The 23191-nt window shown below is 36.7% G+C and overlaps 1 protein-coding gene and 1 pseudogene across 1 annotated transcript; both read left to right on the top strand.

Moving 5' to 3' along the window:
* The window catches only part of LOC113055615 (isoleucine--tRNA ligase, cytoplasmic-like), a 72774-nt pseudogene that overhangs the window by 4031 nt on the left and 45552 nt on the right, over nucleotides 1-23191 (top strand).
* On the top strand, nucleotides 7577-11443 carry LOC113054916 (serine/threonine-protein kinase Nek2-like). The gene is made up of 8 exons (XM_026220715.1): nucleotides 7577-7698; nucleotides 7857-7889; nucleotides 7991-8456; nucleotides 8595-8731; nucleotides 9797-10016; nucleotides 10097-10161; nucleotides 10283-10408; nucleotides 10512-11443. The coding sequence occupies exons 1-8, from the start codon at nucleotides 7660-7662 to the stop codon at nucleotides 10965-10967; spliced, it is 1542 nt and encodes a 513-aa protein (XP_026076500.1). The 5' UTR covers nucleotides 7577-7659; the 3' UTR covers nucleotides 10968-11443.

Raw genomic sequence — 23191 nt, 5'->3', positions numbered from 1 at the left:
GCGTTCACCAACTGACCATCCCATCCCGCTGTGGGAAGGGGCACCTCAAGAGGGTCTCGGAGGTCTTAGACCGCCTGATCGACTTCATGGCTGAGGGCATCGATCAGACCAGAGGATGGTGAGGAACAATTTAAAGTAAAAAAAAAAAAAAACACTAAATAGAATTAAACTTAGTAAGCTTCTGATGGCAAAATCAGCCAAACAGCCACTTATATCTGATGATGTTATGAGTTACACACATTATCTGTCTTTATACACAATTTTGACTAATATGTAATTAGTATACTACTTTACCTAAAAATGACTTAAACTACATTTGAACTGTTCACTGGTAGTTTTAATAGAGTTTTATTTTTACTCCAAAATCTTCTTACAGTGAATGTTGAATGTCAAGAACTGGTGTTTTAGTGTTATCAACATTGCCATTGCATGCACAGATAGTGAGAATGTGAAATTTTGTTGTAACGTTTGATCATGCTCCAGTCCACCAGAGGGAGCCTTCACCTGAATATTGAACTCTGCCATTTCCTGTTCCTGCCACATCATGTCTTGTCATTTCCTGTCACCCAGTATATAAGTAATTTGTTTGCACTACCATTTTGCGAAGTATTGCCAGTTCACTGCCTTACTAAGCGTAATTTCATTGTTCCATTGTTGATACTTGTTATGATCTTTGCTTTTGCTCTTTTGACTCACGTTTTTGGATTACTGTTTTGGATTTGTCTGCCAGTGGATTGTTTTGCCTGTGTTTTGACCCAAGCCTGTGACCTGACCACGAGTTGTGAATCTTGTTTGGATTTTATGCTCAGATCCTATAATAAAGACCCGCTTATGGAATCCACTCAGCCTAAATCCTCCTTACAATTGTTAAATGTAAGGTGGACCACCATCACACTTGACCATCTAACAGGAGACCAGTGTGCTTTAGTTTAGTGAAATCACTACTACACTGTAAAACACGTTAAGTTCAGAATACACACATTTTTTTGTGGACACCGATTACCTCAAAAACAATTAAACAACAAAAATTTTAGTTAAAGTTAACATTAATTAAAAATAACAATTAAGTAAAACTAAAAAGTTTTAAGAGCAGTGTAATTAAAATTGTTCTTCACACGTATCACACATAAGCCGCAGCATTTCCCAAAAATGAAAACATTCCTTTATTGTGATATTCAAATAATACATTTTCACAGTTGTTTTGATGTAATTACAGGTTCTTCCATAAGTTCGCTCCAGTCACTTCCGATTATCCGCCATGTTGAATGGATTCTTCTGAACGTCAATTAGAGCAACAATGTGACGTCTACTCAAAGAGTCTACTCAAAACTGTTCAGCCACGCAAAAATAAAACAAAATTCCTCATTCAGAAAATATAATTGTTATAAGTTGCTACGTTACATCAACGATTTATTGCAGTGTTCTTAATCGTTGTAAGTTAGTAGTACTGTTCAGACCTGTTGATGTGTACGTTTAGCATGTACAGTTTAGTCTGTGTAGGAATGACCGTGCAATAGTGAACAAAAAGGTGACCTAAACATGGAAACATCGAAATCAACTGATTTTGTTCAAGTGAAAAATATCGACCATCACTGAACCAAACTCACACTTCAGTTTACACAATTTAAACAGCCTACTGTGTTCATAGTGTTTAATTAGCAATATTATTTCTGATATCAAATATTAATATGAAACTTATTTAAAAGAAAAATTGTTTGATATGTGTAGCATATTTTTCTAAATATGCAGCAAAAATGACATTAAAATGACTTAAATTATATTTTACTAACAGTATATGTAGTATATTGTAGATATACTCTGGTGAAATTCATGAAAACTTTAAAATTTACTTTGTTTTGCTCAATTATGAATGAATGAATGAATGCAGTGTATTTTTCAGTATCTACAGTGTGTATGATGGTCTTTCCTGGCTGGTGCATTATACAAAAAAAAAAATATATATATATATATATTATTTTTCAAGCTACATAATCTTAGAGCAATTCAATCCCAATCATAGTGACATGTTTTAAAGAGTTTCCACATCCCACAATTCACACATTAGCGTCTGGCGAGTTGATTGTGCCCTCTTCTTATATGCTAATGGCACTAATGCCTCCACATTCAGCAGCACTATCACCTGGCCCTTTCGCAGCAAGCAGATACTTGGACATACAAGCAAAGCCCAGAAAAGAAAGCAGGTCCATGTATTTTATAAATGAAATGATACAAATAGTCCTTGATTATACTTGATATTATTTTATCATTAAATTTGGGTTGAAACTCAAAATTGTAATAAAGAAGCTGTTTGTATTTAAGGCATTGTATAATATTTTAGTGTAATTTAACTTAAATGTTGATTTATGTAGTTTAGTAAAACAAAAACGAAGATGTATTTCAAGCAAATTTCCAGACTGTGTTAGTTCATGGCCAGTTTAGCAAAGTTTTTTTTTTTCTCAAATCTATCATCCAATAGCATAACAAGAATGAACAATTGGACTTATTTGTTCTGTTAAATAAATGTGCAGATTTATTTAACTCTTTAGAGGGGTAATGAACTCACAGTGACCTGCTGTTACCTAAATTCTCTAACTTTAAAATATAAAACGTAAGTTATGAATATAACTATGGATCTGTGAGACCGAAGGATTATCGTCACTATGGTCTAATAGGATGATAACCTTCGTTTCGCTTTCTCTCGAGACCTTATGTAAACAAAGTCATGCCCATGACCCCGGAAGCGGAATATCACGCGCTATAAAAGGCAAGTTAAACTTCCAGTTCGTTCTCTTACCTTGAACGCCCTAGTATTCCGAGCGACAAGGATAGTGACAGTCATCCTTCGGTCTCACAGATCCATAGTTATATTCATAACTTACGATCTGTTTCGACCTCACTCTGACCGTCACTATGGTCTAATAGGATGACTCATGTCAACAGGGTTGCGAGGAACTACAGACTAGGAACTATTAAAACCTCGCTGGGCAGCTGACATCAAAACTGCAGTGCTAACAGGCATTGCGCCAGTTACCTCCACCCTGTAAAATTTAGAAAATGTACATGGTGTAGACCATGATGCTGCAGCACAAGTCTCCTCCACCGAAACTCCTTTTAGTGCAGCCCATGAAGTGGCTACACTTCTGGTTGAGTGGACCAGTATTCCCATAGGAACTGGTAACCCTCTTCCCGTATAAGCCTGGGAAATAACCAACCAATGCGACAAATGTTGTTTAGAAAGCAGCAACCCTAATCTGGCCCTACCATAGCAAACAAAAAGAGTAAAATTTACATAGGTGCGTAATGCCCTTACTGGACAAAGGTTAAGCAAACTCTGCTGATCTGCCTGTGAAGGGGGTTGAAATTGAACTATCTCCAGAACTTGATTTCTGAACTGAGGAATAAGCAATTTTGGTAAAAAGGCAGGGTTGGGCCAGAGCATTACCCCTGTGCCATCTGAAGAAAAGCTGTCTTGAGAGACAAATCTTTTTAATCTGCCTCCGCCATAGGCTCGTACGGGGGCTTAGTGAGACAGTCTAGTACAAAAGGCAAATCCCAATTGGGTGCCCACAAAGTACGATTAGGACATAACCGACAAGCTCCCTTCAGAAACTGACCTACCAAGGGATGTCGCCCCAATGGCTGGCCATCCACTCCCCCATGGGATGCTGAAATGGCTCAAGCATAAACCCTAATTGTACTGGCTGCCTTTCCTTGATCCAGTTGAGCTTGTAGGAATCTAAGGACAAGTGGCACAGAGCAGATTATTGGATCAACACTCATGCCTAAACACCAGTCTAAAAATATTCTCCACTTTATGGAGTAATTAGCCAGAGTAGATGGAGCTCTGGCATTGTTCAGTGTTTCACATACCGTTTCATCTAGCTGCTGAAGGACGGACTCTGCAGAGGCCATACCCACAATTGCAGTGCCATTGGGTTTGGATGCCATATCTGCCCGCTTATTTGGGATTGGAGATCTCCTCATGTTGGAAGTTGCCACGGAGGACCCTGTATCAGCTGAACTAGGTCCAGGAACCATGCTCTTCCATGAGGGAGTACCATCCCAGGCAATGGTTCGTTTCCCTGGAAGCAAAGAGATCTACCTAAGCTGTCCCGTATCAGGTCCAAATTTGGGCTATTACCTCCGTGTGCAACCGCCACTCTCCTTGGGAGAGGCCCTGTTTCAGGATTACCTTTCTGTGCCGGTGGAGGAACGCATTCCTGACCAGGAGGTAATGAAGGTGATAATGAGTGACAAGCTTCAACTCGATCCATCCTCTGTGCTAAACTCTGAATAGCAGTCATGATCTGTAGTTGAGTGTCTGTGTTGACATCCTCTGCTGGTGGGGCGGGAGTTGGGCGTTAATCCACTTTCACCACCTTCTCATGGCTTGAGCTGTGCAATTCATGGCAATCACGAGAGTGTCTGCAAGAATGCTTATGATCACGCTTGTCCGATGAGCGTTCCCTCGCCCTGCCACGCTCAGGTACAGAACTACATATTCTATTAGCGCGGTGAAGTCGTTCTCCTCTAGGCAGGTCACAAGCCACACTGCAGGGATTATCCACATCCTCTCTTAAATGAGCCATCCCCAGGCATGAAGGGCATTCACTATGCCCATCACGGGGGTCCATTGCCCATCAGTCCCACTGACTGCGCACAGTAGTTAAGGGATTACCCAGCTCACGCAAAGCAAAGAAAGGCCTGCACTTGTACGCGAACGTATTTTAGCAGGCCTCTATCGAACACCAACAGCTGCGAACAGTGATATAAGGCTCCACTGTTTTTTTTATTTTTTTTTTATTAAGTATATTCACTAGTTACAGGTGGATACTCTGAAATAAAACAGAAATAACCCATAATATTGAATGGCTAGTATGTTAGAAACTATCCTTAGAAAACCTGAATTTATACAATAACTAACTTCAATTCTTAATTACATATAGCGTGAATTGAGTGTTTGTATTGAAATATTGAATGGTTAGTATGTAGAACCCTCAATATCACAATTATACATTGCAAAAAAATAAAATAAAAACACCACAATTCACAGGCACAAGGCACCTGCACCACTTTTGGGTGATGAATTGAATGGTGAATTAACAATATTAATTTGAATCCTACCTGCACCAGGTCTCTAAGGCGGAAAAGGTCAAGAGAACGAGCCGGAAGTTTAACTTGCCTTTTATAGCACGTGACGTTCCGCTTCCGGGGTCATGGTCATGACTTTGTTAGCATAAGGTCTCGAGAAAAGGTGGAACGAAGGTTATCATCCTATAAGACTGTAGTGACATAAGACTGTAGTGAGGGTCAGAGTGAGGTCGAAACAGATCAACTTTTTATCCATTCAGTAATGATGCTCTCAACATTCATAATGCTATAAATGCTAGATAAATAAAATAACATCATAGCATTAAGTCAGTGTAATACTTTTATTAAGTCAGGCATTTGATGAACACACTGCTGGGTATTTTTTATGGGTACTTTAGAAAAAAAACAGGAGACCTTCTTTTCCATAACATGCACCAATCCAGAATCAGGCTTATGGTCTGTGGTATTTCAGACACTGGATAATATCACTTAAAATATATAATATCCCTTAGGGCTTAAATTAACCTCATCATTTAAATATAGCTCAGGCTTGTCAAAGACTATGTGTGGATGATTGACAATGCTCCCATAATTTGAATTGTATGAAGTTTCATAATTGCTGAAAAATGTATGTTTATATGATGTTTATTTAATTGATAAATTGGCGGTCTTTAACATGGACAGCCAGAACTCACAGGTTTAAATGTAAAAGCTTATCCCTGAAATAAAAAGTAAATTGAAAGATATTCAAATGAATAAACACTAACACTTAGGGCCCTATCATACACCCGGCTCAATGCAACACAAGTGTGTTTGCTAGTTTCAGTTCGGCGCCATTTGCATTTTCCCGTCCAGTGCCATGTCGTTTAATTAGCAAATGCATTTGCGGTCCTATGTGCGCCCATGGGCTTGCTGTTCCAAAAAAGAGGTGTGTTCAGGCACATTGCTGGAACATTGCTATTTTAAGGAGCTGAAAATAAAGAGTGCGTTTGTAGAAAATGTGCCTCTGGGCGGGTCCACAGTGTTTGCGTTGACTTTGCTTATTACACACAGGAATGTGCATCACACAAACATGCCAAATATTAAAAACAAAAGGATTACAGTGTAAAAGAATATTATTGTGTCGGCTACATATAAAAATGTAATGATGGATAGTCATTGCGTGTACTTGAATAAGGCTACCTATTTGCAATTCAGCCTATCACTACTTATAATGATGAATGAAATCGGCTATTGTACAAACGTGCCAATACACACACACACATATATATTAACTGACTCATCTCGCAGAGCTTTGCTGGATTCCTGATTGTCCCGCAGATGATCTGTTCGCGCACTATAACTTCACGCACGAGCAGATTGGTTTCTTCGCTTGAAATGTTTTCAGCTTTTCCGCCAACAAATTCCGCCTGTAAATAGTGATCCGCCATGGCACAAGCAAACGTTACACCTATTACTTATTAAGAGAATAGGGACAACCCATTCCAAAAATTTGCCCTGGCGCCCGGACTGTTTTTTCGTCGTTAAAATAGCAAAAGTGGATTTGGACATGCCCTGAGTGTACCTGCGCCATGCGCTTTACACTTTGTGTTCTGATCTTTAAAATAGGGCCCTTAGAGGTTTACTTGTTTTGAAATGAGATCAACAAGAATCATAAACGTCATACATTTTTGGGAGTATATATTTTCGTATTCAAAACATTTTATACTCAAAATGTATTGAGTAGCAACATAGCATTTTTGATGACTGAATTTTCTGATGAAGTGAAATTATTGTTTAGAGTTAACAATGTGAACTGTTGACTTGACTTTTCTTAAAAAAGGAAAGACAGTTTTGTTAAACATGTTTAAACATAGTTGCAACATTTGCAGAATAACTGATTACAAAATGTAGAACTTTCCTCTTTTGAAGGGAGAACATATCCTACAACATGAGGTAAGTTATACAGACAGCTTCACTTTAAAAAATGAGTGAATGTTCTGTGATTATAAACCAGTTGTTTTGGTTACATCAGGGTGTGATTACTGTCTGTATGACAGCTATCAGTATGAATGTGGTCTGTATGGCCAGTCATCTGTATGATTAGCATCTGTATGACTAGCCATCAGCATGCTGGCCATTCTCTTATGCATTGCATCTCTACCTGATGAGTCACTCTATGTCTTATGTTTTTATTTAAGTTATCAATATTTATTATGTTTCATCTGCCACGATTATAAGTTTGTGTTTTGACAGAAAGCAACCAGCAAAAGTGTGTAATTATTTAATGCCATTTGAAATGTTTCCAAGTATAACCAAATTTTAAACCAACCAGTTACCCGTATTGTTAAGCCTCTATTTAATCCTACTGAAATCTGCATGACTGTACAGTAATGGGGCAACAGTAATGGGGCTGACTGAGCCTTATCCAATCACAGTCCAGATCGCTGGGTAGGGTCGTATATATACTCTGGGTTCCTGACAGAATCTACATTGAAATATTTTTTTTTTCAAAGTATTTACTTTGCCCAGAAAAGAGCACATTTGTGTGCATTTGCCACCACAAAAATCACTGCCGGGGAAGAAATTATGTTCGACTGCGGAGATCCTGACTTCCCATGGAGACAGGTAAGTACATTTCTATTTTAATATTTTTTAGTTCATATTTCTAAATTATTTCATGATGCGAGGAGGAAACCTCATACCCAGTGAGGTTTATTTTAATTATTGATCAAATAATGTTTCCATACTCAACATATTGACATCATGCATGTAATGATTTTCAGAAAACCAGTACTTCCCTGTGCAGAGAGATCAAGGTCAATTTATAGAGATTTCCTTTTTCATTTGACTTTATAAGTGAAAACATGATTGACATGATTAAAATTATATTTACCTAATGCTTTTATGCCTTTTACAGGAATCCCGATGGAAGGATTCATTTGAAAACCTTGACCTAAAGCCTGGCATGATGAAAAATGATGAAATTGTTATTAACACAGAAACAAAGATTGCTGATGGATGCAATGCTGCTGAGATTTTCCCAGGATTCTTTCACAACTGCAAAGTTGCAGTGAAACGAGTTGCCAAACATATTTACAAAAATGAAATGGAAATGGCTAATTTCCTGTGTTCAGAAAATTTTAAAGCAGAACATCTTTTGAAACCCATTGCGGTGTTGGAAGACACGTACTTTGCCTATTTCATCTCTCCTCTTTGTGAATACAATCTAATGGAGCTGATTGAAAACAAGGATTTTCCTGAAAGAGAAGGGCTAACAGAGCATCGAAGACTGGAGATCTGTCAGGAGTTATTGCAAGGACTTCAGGAACTGCATTCTTGTGGAATTTTGCACAGAGGCCTGAAGCCTGAAAACATTTTGTTTGGTAAGAACAATCTGTGGATTAGCCATGTATTTGATTACCCTTTAATGTGCACTTAAAATATAAATAAAATACATTTAAAATACATGATAAGGTAATTGGAAGTGCTACATTTTAACTAATTGTTTTACTTTTTTACAGATATCAACAATAAAGTGTACATAGCAGACTTTGGAGCGAGCAGAAAACTGCATCTGACACAAACAACACTTTCTTGGTTAAGTTATGAAGATGTTGGGGGCGTGCAGTACAAATACAAGAGAGAATCAGATATCCAGGTAAGTCAGGACTGAAAATGTACAAGTTGTTAACCTTCAAGAAGACCCCAGTGCACCGAATTGTTATTTATTTGTAGTAGATCAAAGTAACTTTGAGTTTTAATGTACAATAATGTAATTAACTTGGCAAACCTGTTACAAACAATGTTAAGTACATGGATTACCAGTTAACAGTTGTGAAAAAGTGAATCATTAATTACTACTTTGTTTATTCTTAACTAATGCACAATTCTGGATCCTTAAAATGTTAAGTTAATCATTAATTGCTAGTGTGTTCCTGGTTAATTAATGATTAGCTGTGAACAAGAAAATTATTATCAATGCTTAACTAATGCATTAATCTGGAGCCTTTAAACGTTATCCTCTAAGTTTTATGGGCAACACTTCTCAACAAGTGTAATTTGTTAACATTTAGTTAATGCATTAACAAAGAGCTATACGTTTGTTACAATATTAATTCATCTTTGTTAACCTTAGTAAACATCTTTCGGTTGCACTTTATTTTAAAGTACGTGTACTTACATGTACTTATAGTGTACTTACAGTGTATTTATCTAAGAAAGTTCTGGTAATACAAGGTAAGTACATGGGGTAGGGTTAGGTTTAGGGGTAGGTTCAGGGTTAGTACCTAGTTATTACATAGTTATTGTAATTACTATACTAAGTACATAGTATGTACATGAGGAACAGGACTGTAAAATAAAGTGCTACCCTTTGATTTAGTTCAAAATGAATAAATGTCTTCTTCAGCAGGAATAACTAAACTTCTAGAGCAAAGACTTTATGAATTGCATCTTTTAATTTGGGTCTGGGTTTGAGTATAAAAGGGGGAGCAAGTCAACAGGTTTAATGTATGCAATGATAATATTTTAGTCTGTAACAACTATGATTAATAAAAGGATTAATTAAAGGATTAAATAAAATACATTTTACAAAAAAGAGCACTTATTGAATTGTCCTGAATGCCATTATAAGAATTCATAACAATATTATTACAATTAATTGTATAAATTCTGTACAGTTTAGTTAGGTGGCATTGTTATAAATGAATCTTCTATTTTATAGGTAGCAGGATGCTTGGTCCATTACATCCTGACGGATGGGCAACACCCTTATCAGACAACTACACCCTACGCCAACGATCCACTTGGTGTATCTCTAAATGTCAGAATGGGTAACTTTAGTCTTCAATGTGATGAAAGACAAAACAATATCTTAAGCAGAATGCTGAGCAAATCAATGGAAGAGCGTCCTACTATTGAGGAATGCCTCCAGGAAGTCAAAAGTATGTGCAAAGAAATATTGTTTAGTTTACAATAATCATTAATTAAGTAACTGGCTATAAATGTTGGTGTGAATTTACAGGTTTCGATCGCCAGTCTGATCAAATTGGAAGCACAAACAGCTACAGCAACAAGAATGGAAATAAAGTAAGTATCCTTAGGCAGTTTATTCTAAGCAATAGGTGTATCATTGCTAAACACGGGTCGGACAAAAGTAGACCTTAATCAGGTGTGTTACATGGACTCATAAACTCTTATTAATTTACAGGACAGAGCCCATACAGAGAATTGCTTTCCTCAAGCACAAGATGAGATGGACATCCCAGAGAATCTGTGCAGTGATGTGACAGATTCATATTCCCACACTAAAGAGGAATTGTCTGCATGTGAAATGGTAATTTGGGGTTTATTTACATAACCAGGGGGTTTGAATAATGCAGAGATTATAGCACTGTTATTCATTGCAAATTGATTTAAGTAATGTTTATGTATTGCAGAGCAACACAGAACAACTGGTATACCCTTTCCTGGAAATGACAGAGGAAGCAGGAGACAAAGAAGAAGAAGAAATCAAAACAAAACAGGCACAAGGGAAAGTAGCAGAAGAAATAGCCATCCAAGGAAAACCGCTTACAAAGGCTTGGATGGAAATGCAAGGCTGTGCATCTCAACAACTAAATATGATCAAATTGAAAGTCTCCTCAAACACACCATATCAACGCATCTATAATTTCTGTCTTTACTGTGAGAAGCCTAATACAAGAATCAAAAGACATCTGATACTGAAACATTCTAGAGAGGTTGAAGTTGCAAAGGCACTGTTATTTAAGCCAGGCTCAGCCAAGCGTAATCATTTTTTATTAAAAGTAAGGAACATGGGAAACTACCAGCATAATAATTCAGTCCTATCCTCAGGAAAAGGGGAGATCATTCAAGAAAAAGCATCACTGTAAGATGTAACACAATTTCATTTAAAGACAGTAAATAAATAATACATGCTGCAATGAGATGTGTATTTATTTGAAATAATATTTGCTTAAGAATATTGTCAAACAAATAACATTATTACTAAATAAAGTAAAAAATGACTAAATAGAATTAAACTTAGTAAGCTTCTGATGGCAAAATCAGCCAAACAGCCACTTATATCTGATGATGTTATGAGTTACACACATTATCTGTCTTTATACACAATTTTGACTAATATGTAATTAGTATACTACTTTACCTAAAAATGACTTAAACTACATTTGAACTGTTCACTGGTAGTTTTAATAGAGTTTTATTTTTACTCCAAAATCTTCTTACAGTGAATGTTGAATGTCAAGAACTGGTGTTTTAGTGTTATCAACATTGCCATTGCATGCACAGATAAATCACATCTATAAAACCTAACAGACATCAATTTATAAAACAAGATTATATAGAATTATAATTTCACAACTCTCAAAATGTTACTTTTGTCTTTACAGGTCTTTCTTTTTACTATCCTGATTGCAGTTTAATTTATAATTACTGTAACTGTCCTGTTACAACTGTATTTTGATTGAATGTGTAAACGATAAGATGTGTAAACTCAGACTTTTATGAAATAAACTAAACTCTTACCCTTGCTTCCCGTTCTTCATTCGCCATGCTGGATTACTGATGTAAAGGCTTAATTTCTGTTCTAATTAATCCATATTGTGCAAATGGTGCGCAGAATCGTGCTCCTTGAATGCACTCAGTGGCTTATGATATGATTGGTTGAATGGTAAGCTCGCATCTGATTGGCTAAAGAGTACGACAGACCCACGTGGGAAGAGAGCTCTGCTAGGAAAGTCTCAAGAACACACACACACAAATCCAAGTGGATTCGTAGTAAATGACGATTCGTACATTCAGACACTCGTACATTTTAAACATTGAAAGGTTTTTGTGGACAGTTGTAAATCTACAAATTGTTTTTTTGCATTTGTGAAATGTATTTTATAAATATATAATTTTATTTTGTGCTTGTGAATTGCTGAAATGCTGAAATTGTGAAATGAGCATTGAGTGAAAAAATTCTGGAAATTATTTAACTGAGATTTTGTTCCAAAGACAATTGACACTGCTGCTTCATGTCTCTCTCTTTCATAGACAACTCAAGATGAAGAATTTTCATTTTGACTTCATGTTCTTCTTTTAAATATTGTAATTTACGTTCATTGAACTCTATGGCAAGTTTCTCATTAATGGTCATGCTTTTCCCTCTTGACCGGCTGTCTGGATTACAGACTGCTGGATGCTGACTAATGCTACTGCAGGAGATGGATGCTGCTGCATGTTGGTGCCGGCTGCTGCTGGATACATTTGAGCATCTTGACTGTTCCCTGTGCCCCCCCAAGTCCTGTGTCAAGATCAGGTCATGTTTGTATGGAAAAAAAATTTAGCATTACATTCGACTTCAACAATAAAGGTCATTACATAGTTTTTGTTACAATACATGACTTGCATTTAATTATGTTGGATGGGATAGCACGTGTTTCTGTAAACGAGACGTGTCCTATCAAATTAGTCTTTGAAAGATTCCTCACCTGAACTGTCCAAATGGTCATCATCTGGAATACCTTCCAGGGGTTGCTGATTTTCAATAATCCCAGACAACAAGTCCCCCAACTCCTCCGTGGAACTGGGAGTCCCCCACCTGTCTTGAAACGCTCTTGACGCGTAGCAGCAGTTGTTTTTTTCAGGTTTATTTTTATACAAAAGCAGTTGTTTTTCCACAGGACCTTTACAAGATAATATACTCTGAAGTAGGAGTTATATATAATATTGTTTTCTTTTTACATTTAATTTATGAAAACATTTATAATTTGTAAGAATTGGGGCAACAATAAATCTTACCTGAACTTGTTGGAGTGTCCTTTTGGTTACTTTTTCATTTGAGTTGAATTCATTCAATATGGAAATCCATGCCGCCTTCTTGTTTTCTGTACCTGAATCAATCATGCTGTTTGTTTTCAATTACAGGATTGTTTGATACAATTTGTTTAAAAAGGGTCTTCTCAAATTCACTTAAGTTTTTTTAGCGTTTTCTTCAGCCTTTATCCATTTCTTGGTTAAGTGTAGTGACTCTTGTTCCACACACTCCTTAAGACTAATGAATTACAAGTATTCCATACCAGGTTTTTATAGCAACCTCTCCTTAGCCACATGTGCATGCCATTAATCTAATTGGGTTTCCAAAAGATGATCTCACTGGTCCTTGATTACCTTTATCTGAGACTCTGTAGTCTAGAACTAGTTAATCCAAATTTAAGCAACATCTCAGAAAGTCAGTTGTTTAGTGTGGATTAATTTAAGTAGAATTAGCCTAGTCCTGGTTTATTTTAAGCCCTTAACGGGAAACTGGCCCTTAATGTTTAAGAGCAGTGTAATTAAAATAGTTTATCACATGTAAGCTGCAGAATTTCCCAAAAATGAAAACATTCCTTTATCGTGATATTCAAATAATAAATTTTCACAGTTGTTCTGATGTAATTACAGGTTGTTCCATAAGTTCGCTCCAGTCACTTCCGATTATCCGCCATGTTGAATGGATTCTTCTGAACGTCAATTAGAGCAACAACGTAATGTCTACTCAAAGAGTCTACTCAAAACTGTTCAGCCACGCAAAAATAAAACAAAATTCCTCATTCAAGTTGCTACATTACATCAACGATTTAACAGACTTTTATTGCAGTGTTCTTAATCGTTGTAAGTTAGTAGTACTGTACTGCAGTACTGCAGATGCTGTAAAAAAATGCTTGAAAACAGTCACATTAAAATGACTTAAATTACAATTTACTAACAGTATATGTAATATATTGTAGATATACTCTGAAGAAATTCATGAAAACTTTAACATTTACTTTGTTTTGCTCTTTTAAGTGTCATGTTCAATTATGAATGAATGAATGCAGTGTGTTGGTCCTTCCTGGCTGGTGCATTATACAAAAAAAAGGTTATTTTTCAAGCTACATAATCTTAGAGCAATTCAATCCCAATCATAGTGACATGTTTTAAAGAGTTTCCACATCCCACAATTCACACATTAGCGTCTGGCGAGTTGATTGTGCCCTCTTCTTATATGCTAATGGCACTAATGCCTCCACATTCAGCAGCACTATCACCTGGCCCTTTCGCAGCAAGCAGATACTTGGACATACAAGCAAAGCCCAGAAAAGAAAGCAGGTCCATTTAAGTGTATTTTATAAATGAAATGATACAAATAGTCCTTAATTATACTTGATATTATTTTATCATAAAATTTGGGTTGAAACTCAAAATTGTAATAAAGAAGCTGTTTGTATTTAAGGCATTGTATAATATTTTAGTGTAATTTAACTTAAATGTTGATTTATGTAGTTTAGTAAAACAAAAATGAAGATGTATTTTAAGCAAATTTCCAGACTGTGTTAGTTCATGGCCAGTTTAGCAAAGTTTTTTTTTCCCTCAAATCTATCATCCAATAGCATAACAAGAATGAACAATTGGACTTATTTGTTCTGTTAAATAAATGTGCAGATTTATTTAACTCCAGCTAAAACTGATGTTTTAAGATTACAACAGTGGGCTTTAGAGGGCTAATGTTAGGGAAAGATTGAACTCACAGTGACACGCTGTTACCTAAATTTTCTAACTTTAAAATACAAAACAACTTTTTATCAATTCAGTAATAATGCTTTCAACATACACCATGCTATAAATGCTAGATAAATAAAATAACATCATAGCATTAAGTCAGTGTAATACTTTTATTAAGTCAGGCATTTGATGAACACACTGCTGGGTATTTTTTATGGGTACTTTAGAAAAAAAACAGGAGACCTTCTTTTCCATAACATGCACCAATCCAGCATCAGGCTTATGGTCTGTGGTATTTCAGACACTGGATAATATCACTTAAAATATATAATATCCCTTAGGGCTTAAATTAACCTCACCATTTAAATATAGCTCAGGCTTGTCAAAGACTATGTGTGGATGATGGACAATGCTCCCATTAACACAAAGAACAAACTTGGCCATCACATCGTTCACAGACTTCCTGACTTTATCCACCTTTCGTACAGAAAATTAAATAAAAAAAATTATTAATCATGGCTCAAATCTTTGGAAGTTACGTGATTGCTGAAAAATGTAAGTTTATATGATGTTTATTTAATTGTTAAATTGGCGGTCTTTAACATGGACAGCCAAAACTCACAGGTTTAAATGTAAAAGCTGATCCCTGAAATGAAAGTTAAATTGAAAGATATTCAAATTAATAAACACTAACACTTAGGGCCCTATCATACACCCGGCTCAATGCAACACAAGTGTGTTTGCTAGTTTCAGTCCGGCGCCATTTGCATTTTCCCGTCCAGTGCCATGTCGTTTAATTAGCAAATGCATTTGCGGTCCTATGTGCGCCCATGGGCTTGCTGGTCTAAAAAAAGTGGTGTGTTCAGGCACATTGCTGGAACATTGCTATTTTAAGGAGCTGAAAATAGACTGTGCCATAAACCAACTTAAACCTGGTCTAAATTCTAAAGTAAATGGCGCAATATTTTTTTGTTATTTAAAGAGTGCGTTTGTAGATAATGTGCCTCTGAGCGGGTCCACAGTTTTTGCGTTGACTTTGCTTATTACACACAGGAATGTGCATCACACAAACATGCCAAATATTAAAAACAAAAGGATTGCAGTGTAAAATAATATTATTGTGTCGGCTACATATAAAAATGTAATGATGGATAGTCATTGCGTGTATTTGAATTAGGCTACCTATTTGCAATTCAGCCTATCACTACTTATAATGATGAATGAAATCGGCTATTGTACAAATGTGCCAATACACACACACACATATATATTAACTGACTCATCTCACAGAGCTTTGCTGGATTCCTGATTGTCCCGCAGATGATCTGTTCACGCACTTTAACTTCACGCACGAGCAGATTGGTTTCTTCGAATGAAATGTATTAAGCTTTTCCGCCTACAAATTCCGCCTGTAAATAGTGATCCGCCATGGCACAAGCAAACGTCCGGCGCCCAGACCGTTTTTTCGTCGTTAAAATAGCAAAAGTGGATTTGGACATGCCCTAAGGGCACCTGCGCTGTGCGTTTTACACTTTGTGTTCTGATCATTAAAATAGGGCCCTTAGAGGTTTACTTGTTTTGAAATGAGATCAACAAGAATCATAAACATCATACATTTTTGGGAGTATATATTTTCGTATTCAAAACATTTTATACTCAAAATTTATTAAGTAGCAACATAGCATTTTTTGAGGACTGAATTTTCTGATGAAGTGAAATTCTTGTTTAGAGTTAACAATGTGAACTGTTGACTTGACTTTTCTTAAAAAAGGAAAGACAGTTTTGTTAAACATGTTTAAACATAGTTGCAACATTTGTAGAATAACTGATAACTCTTTTGAAGGGAGAACATATCCTACAACATGAGGTAAGTTATACAGACAGCTTCACTTTAAAAAATGAGTGAATGTTCTGTGATTATAAACCAGTTGTTTTGGTTAAATCAGGGTGTGATTACTGTCTGTATGACAGCTATCAGTATGAATATGGTCTTTATGGCCAGTCATCTGTATGATTAGCATCTGTATGACTAGCCATCAGCATGCTGGCCATTCTCTTATGCATTGCATCTCTACCTGACGAGTTTCCCCATGCTTATGTTTTTACTTAAGTTCTCAATATTTATTATGTTTCATCTGCCACAATTATAAGTTTGTGTTTTGACAGAAAGCAACCAACAAAAGTGTGTAATTTTTTAATGCCTTTTAAAATGTTTCCAAGTATAACCAAATTTAAAACCAACCAGTTACCCGAATTGTTAAGCCTCTATTTGATCCTACTGAAATCTGCATGACTGTACCAACAGTAATGGGGCTGACTGGGCCTTATCCAATCACGGTCCAGATCGCTGGGTAGGGTTGTATATATACTCTGGGTTCCTGACAGAATCTACATTGAAATATTCTGGCAAATAAAAGACTACAACTTTGGAGAACAAACTGCTTTTCGAGATTCCTACATTGGAGATTTATCTACCTACAAGAGACCACATACAAAAAAGCCTACTAAGGCCATTTCTCATCTCTTTTTTCCATTCAAGACTGAAAAGGTAAGTTGCACTTTCTGAATTTATTTACTGATAATATGTAAATTGTAGCCTTATAAAATAAATGTCTGCCAAAAATGCAAACATGCATGCAGACTGTTAAAATGTCTATGTAGTCTCTTTGTAAATGTTAGTGCTGTTTAAGTGCTGTTTTATTACATTTTATTACATTTGACCTGTTGTAACCGTTAGCTTAATTTTTTAAGCCCATAGAACTGATTGCGGGAAAGTTGTATAATTTGGCACACTTATAGAGAACATTCTATAGCAAATTTGAAGTCAGTAACTCCAACTCTCTAGCGCCACCACTTGACCAAAGTTTAAATATTTTTATGCTAATAACTTTTGAACGTAAGCCAGAAAATAATTTTTTTTAGCTATTTTCAATTTTTCGAAAAACCTACTTTTTCTAACTCGTCCTAGATGATTATTATGATTTTCAAGACAATTGGCTCGGATTATCTTCATACAATGATAGCAAAAAGTTATGGAATTCATGTTGATTCGTCCAACCGCTCTCGAGTGACACGCGATCAAATTTGACGGAAAGCACGAATGCATGTGAGGCTATATCTCAGCAATGGTTTGGCATATTGAGACCAAACTTGGTGTGTGTTATAACAAGCATGACCTGAGACTACCTGCAGTGTTTTGACGCAGCGCCACCTAGTGGTCAGGAGATATGAAAAATGCATATTTTGGCTTATAACTTCTGAATGGTTTGGCCAAAAATCACACAACTGGTCTTCTAGTCATGTCGAGGTGAATGATATCCAATTTTCCAGTGTTAGCCATTTTAGGCATCTGCCATTTTGAATTATGTCTTAAAATGTTTTTTTTTTTTTTTTTTTTTTTTTTTTTAACATAGCATCGTATCATTACAAAAATAATTACAAAAATCTTCAGCTCCATGCCCTGAAGATACTCAAAAAGTTTGGTGGCAGCGCCACATATTAGCTTTGACATATTTGCACCAAGCTTTGTATGTGTCATCGTCACCTCACACTGACCATGCCAGATACAGATAAATTTTGTAACAGTGCCACCTATTGTCCAAGAGTAATAAACCATTCATTAACCTTCAATTATGAAATGTACAAAAATGCTAACAACTTTTGATTGCATTAGGCTACTGTAATGAAACTGATCTCAAAATATTCCTTGGGTTGTGCCGACAACAGACATACCAGTTTTTAGTAGGAAATCTGAACTCCCTGTCCGCCATTTTGATTAATGTTGAAAATCTACTTTTTCGAATTCCTTCTAGACCGTTAGTCCGATTCTCACTAAATTTGACGCAGATCATCTTAAGATGCCATTGGCCAAAAGTTATGGATTTCATGTTGATATACGAAATGGTTCTCATTTAGCACATCAATGATTTTGCTTAAAAGGTGCCAAAATGCATTTGAGGCTGTATCTCTGGAAAGCTTTGTCATAATTGCACCAAACTGTGTATCTGTTATTGTCACCTCAGAATGACCATGCCACATAAATTTGGTAACAAGAGTAATAAACCATTCATTAACCATGAATAATTACACATTTAAAAATGCTAATAACTTTTTAATGCATTAGCCTATTGACATGAAACTGAACTCAAAATATTCCCTGGCTTATGCTGACAACATAGATACCAAATATGTCAGAGTAAGCTGAACTTCCGGTCCACCATTTTGATTTATGTTGAAAACCGACTTTTTCCGAACACCTCATCAACCATAGGTCCAATTTTCACCAAATTTGAATCAGATGATCTTCAGTCGATGCTGAAAAAACGTTATGGATTTCGTGTTGATAGACAAAACCATTGTCGCATACCACAGTGACGAATTTTAGGCATGATGCCACAATGACCTTTCAGGCTGTAGCTCTGCAATGCTTTGGCATATTGACACCAAACATTGTGTGTGCCATTGACACCACACACAGAACACCCCAAAATGATTTGATTACAGTGCCACTTGTTGTTCAAAAGTGGTAAGCAATAAAATCATATTACTAGTGGTTGTATTTATGATTTTTTGGCTATATCAATTACAATCATCCTAAAATTGCTGTAATTGCTCCATGCCATGCTTAGCTTCTAAATTTGCCGGTTGAGTGCTTGGCCCCGTAATTGCTGCTTGCAGCTATATATATATATTTTTTTACTGTATTTATTTGTTCATTTATTTTTTGTGGTTGTTTCTTAAATATTGTTTTTCATCTTGGCAAATGCAGTGTACCCTAAAAAAATATTGAATATTTCACAGGAAAATGAGACCCAGAAGAGTCTGTCCTGAAAAGGAAGCTTTGAAATTCATCGCATCTGGGAAAGATAAAGACATATTTCAGAAAAAAATTATGAGTCAAGAGAAAGGTAATTTATCATTTAAGATTCTTTCTCTAAAACTGTATGACAGCAAATCATATTTAAATACTTAGCATAGTAGCTTATAAATTTCAAGAAGGGTACTGTGCAGTGTTATTACTTGTTCATAATGTGCTGTATGAAAAAATGTCTGGTCTTGTTTAACAACAGGAATGATAGATAATCTGTGGCTTGAATATTAGTGTTTATTAATTTTGTTGCACAGTCATGAACATTGTAATGTACTGGTAATCATACTTTAATATTGTTTATCATTATAATTGATAATCATTGGAATTCAGAGACAACTGGGACGCATATTAAACTTGTTTCATAAATGTATGTATTCTCATACATATACTCTCTTTGTTAGGTTATGGAGTAATAGCCAGCAGAAACATTGAGGCAGGAGAATTCCTGCTTGAGTATGCTGGAAGACACATGACTGGATCTGAAGGAGATGCTCTGTTCAGAGAGTACTCGGCTGAGGATGCTGTGTTTCTCTATTTCTACTCCTTCCAGGGACATTTCTACTGGTAAGACATTTTGTTTATTGTAAAATATATATATATATATATATATATATATATATATATAACATTTTATTTTTTATAATTTTATATATATATATATATATATATATATATATATATATTCTCTCCACACAGTGTTGATGGCAGTAAACACACAGAAAGATTTGGAAGATTTATAAATGAGGATCACATCAAGCCAAACAGCAAAATCAAAATCGTAAGTCTGACTTTGTATTATTTTCTTATACTAATTTAAACATACAGCCCCATATTAAATAGAGTATTATTTGATATTAGTACAGAATATATGACAATTAAAATTTGTGCATGTGTATGTGTGTTTGTGACAGATTGTTGATGAACAGAAAAGAGCACATTTGTGTGCATTTGCGACCACAAAAATCACTGCAGGAGAAGAAATTATGTTCGACTGCAGAAATCCTGACTTCCCATGGAGACAGGTATGTACACCCAGTGAGGTTAATTTTAATTATTGATCAAATAATGTTTCTATACTCAACATATTGACATCATGCATGTAATGATTTTCAGAAAACCAGTACTTCCCTGTGCAGAGAGATCAAGGTAAATTTATAGAGATTTCCTTCTTAATTTGACTTTATAAGCGAAAAATGATTGACATGATTAAAATTATGTTCACATTATGCTTTTATGCCTTTTACAGGAATCCCGATGGAAGGATTCATTTGAAAACCTTGAACTAAAGCCTGGCATGATGAAACTTGATGACCTTGTTATCAACACAGAAACAAAGATTGCTGATGGATGCAATGCTGCTGAGATTTTCCCAGGATTCTTTCACAACTGCAAAGTTGCAGTGAAACGAGTTGCCAAACATATTTACAAAAATGAAATGGAAATGGCTAATTTCCTGTGTTCAGAAAATTTTAAAGCAGAACATCTTTTGAAACCCATTGCGGTGTTGGAAGACACGTACTTTGCCTATTTCATCTCTCCTCTTTGTGAATACAATCTAATGGAGCTGATTGAAAACAACGATTTTCCTGAAAGAGAAGGGCTAACAGAGCTTCGAAGACTGGAGATCTGTCAGGAGTTATTGCAAGGACTTCAGGAACTGCATTCTTGTGGAATTTTGCACAGAGGCCTGAAGCCTGAAAACATTTTGTTTGGTAAGAACAATCTGTGGATTAGCCATGTATATGATTACCCTGTAATGTGCACTTAAAATATAAATAAAATACATTTAAAATACATGATAACGTAATTGGAAATGCTACATTTTTACTAATTGTTTTACTTCTTTACAGATATCAACAATAAAATGTACTTAGCAGAAGCAGGAGCAAGCAGAAAACTGCATCTGACACAAACAACACTTTCTTGGTTAAGTTATGAAGATGTTGGGGGCGTGCAGTACAAATACAAGAGAGAATCAGATATCCAGGTAAGACAGGACTGAAAATGTACAAGTTGTTAACATTCGAGAAGACCCCAGTGCACCGAATTGTTGTTTATTTGTAGTAGATCAAAGTAACTTTGAGTTTTAATGTACAATAATGTAATTAACTTGGCAACCCTATTACAAACAATGTTAAGTACATGGATTACCACTCAACAGTTTGGGATCAGTATGATTTTTAAATATTTTTAAAAGGAGAGTTTTCGGGGTTTGGGTAGGGGGATGAGGCAAGGACTCAATGATGCAGAGAGAAGGGCTCTTTAATAGTAATAATAAAATAAACAAATAAAACTACCCCGTAGGGGAAACAGACAAAACTTGATTGGCAAGGCAAGGCAAGGCAAGACACGATGTGCACAGACAAATATTTGACAACGAACTAGCAACCAGACTGCAAACACAAGGACAATAAATAGGGAGCTTATGAGGAGGGTAACGAGGGAACACACGTGGGAAAATTACATCAATAACCAGGTAACAAGATGGGTGGGGTCAAGACTATTGACAAGAGCACATGGCACATCGGAACTAAGTCAAAAGCCATGAGCTTAGAGCTGGCATCAGGCCAGGGAGCTTGGGCGGTGCACTGAGTTGGGCACTGTATTGCCGTCGGACACTACTTGGGGCAAAGCAGCCTCATCAGGCACCTCTGGGGGGACTGCAGCCTCATCAGGCACCTCTGGGGGGACTGCAGCCTCATCAGGCACCTCTGGCAGTGGCGGGGCAGAGCCCTTCCTCTTCTTTCCCCTCCTCCGTCTACGAGAGTGAGGTGCTGCAGTCTCTTCGGCCACCTATAGGGGTTATGCAGTGTCACAAATCGCCTCTGGGTGTACTGCAGCTCCTTCATCCACCATAGTGGGAGCTGCAGCTTTGACGGGCACCACAGGCAGCACTGCAACCTCCTTAGCTGGGGAACGTTCCACAAACTCCACAAATTCCCCAAACGACAGGTGGTCCAGCCCCCTCATTCTCCACCACCTGAGAGGCTCAACAAGGGCGTAATTGAAGAGGTCCTTGAGGGCTGCATCATTAAACTCCAATCCCTCTGCAGTACCACTGAACTCCAAGGCAAAATCCCTCACACCAGTCCCTTGCTGATGGAGAGAGATCAAGGTCTTAAACTGGAGCATGCACTGGTAGTGGGGGCTGGAGAGAGTGGAGGCTGGTGGACGGTTCAAACCCTTCTTCCGCTCATCCTCGAGTCCTCATACTGGCTAGTTCATACTGTCAGGGTTCGGGTAGGGGGATGAGGCAAGGACTCAATGATGCAGAGAGAAGGACTCTTTAATAGTAATAATAAAAAAATAAAAAATAAAAAACTACCCCGTAGGGGAAACAGACAAAACTTGACTGGCAAGGCAAGACAAGGCAAGACACAATGTACACAGACAAATATTGACAACGAACTAGCCACCAGACTGCAAACACAAGGACAATAAATAGGGAGCTAACGAGGAGGGTAACGAGGGAACACATGTGGGGAAAATTACATCAATAACCAGGTAACAAGATGGGTGGGGTCAAGAAAATTGACAAGAGCACACCACACATCGGAACTAAGACAAAAGCCATGTGCTCACACAAAACAAAAACAAGCACATGGCCAGCAGAACAATTACAAGGCATGTGCTTGAATTAGACACAAACACGCAGCTAATGAGCAAACTCATAAGGCACGTGTTCACACAAGACAGCACGCAGCCAGCGAAGACTAA

Source organism: Carassius auratus, chromosome 36, assembly GCF_003368295.1.
Source record: "Carassius auratus strain Wakin chromosome 36, ASM336829v1, whole genome shotgun sequence".
In the NCBI taxonomy this organism is placed as follows: Eukaryota; Metazoa; Chordata; class Actinopteri; order Cypriniformes; family Cyprinidae; genus Carassius; species Carassius auratus.
This window is presented reverse-complemented; position numbering and strand designations above follow the sequence as displayed.

Coding starts and splice junctions, on each gene's coding strand:
- LOC113054916 (XM_026220715.1), top strand. CDS start 7,660: ATGTTCGACTGCGGAGATCCTGACTTCCCATGGAGACAG. Junction 7,890..7,990: donor CCCTGTGCAGAGAGATCAAG/GTCAATTTATAG, acceptor TGCCTTTTACAG/GAATCCCGATGGAAGGATTC. Junction 8,457..8,594: donor GCCTGAAAACATTTTGTTTG/GTAAGAACAATC, acceptor ACTTTTTTACAG/ATATCAACAATAAAGTGTAC.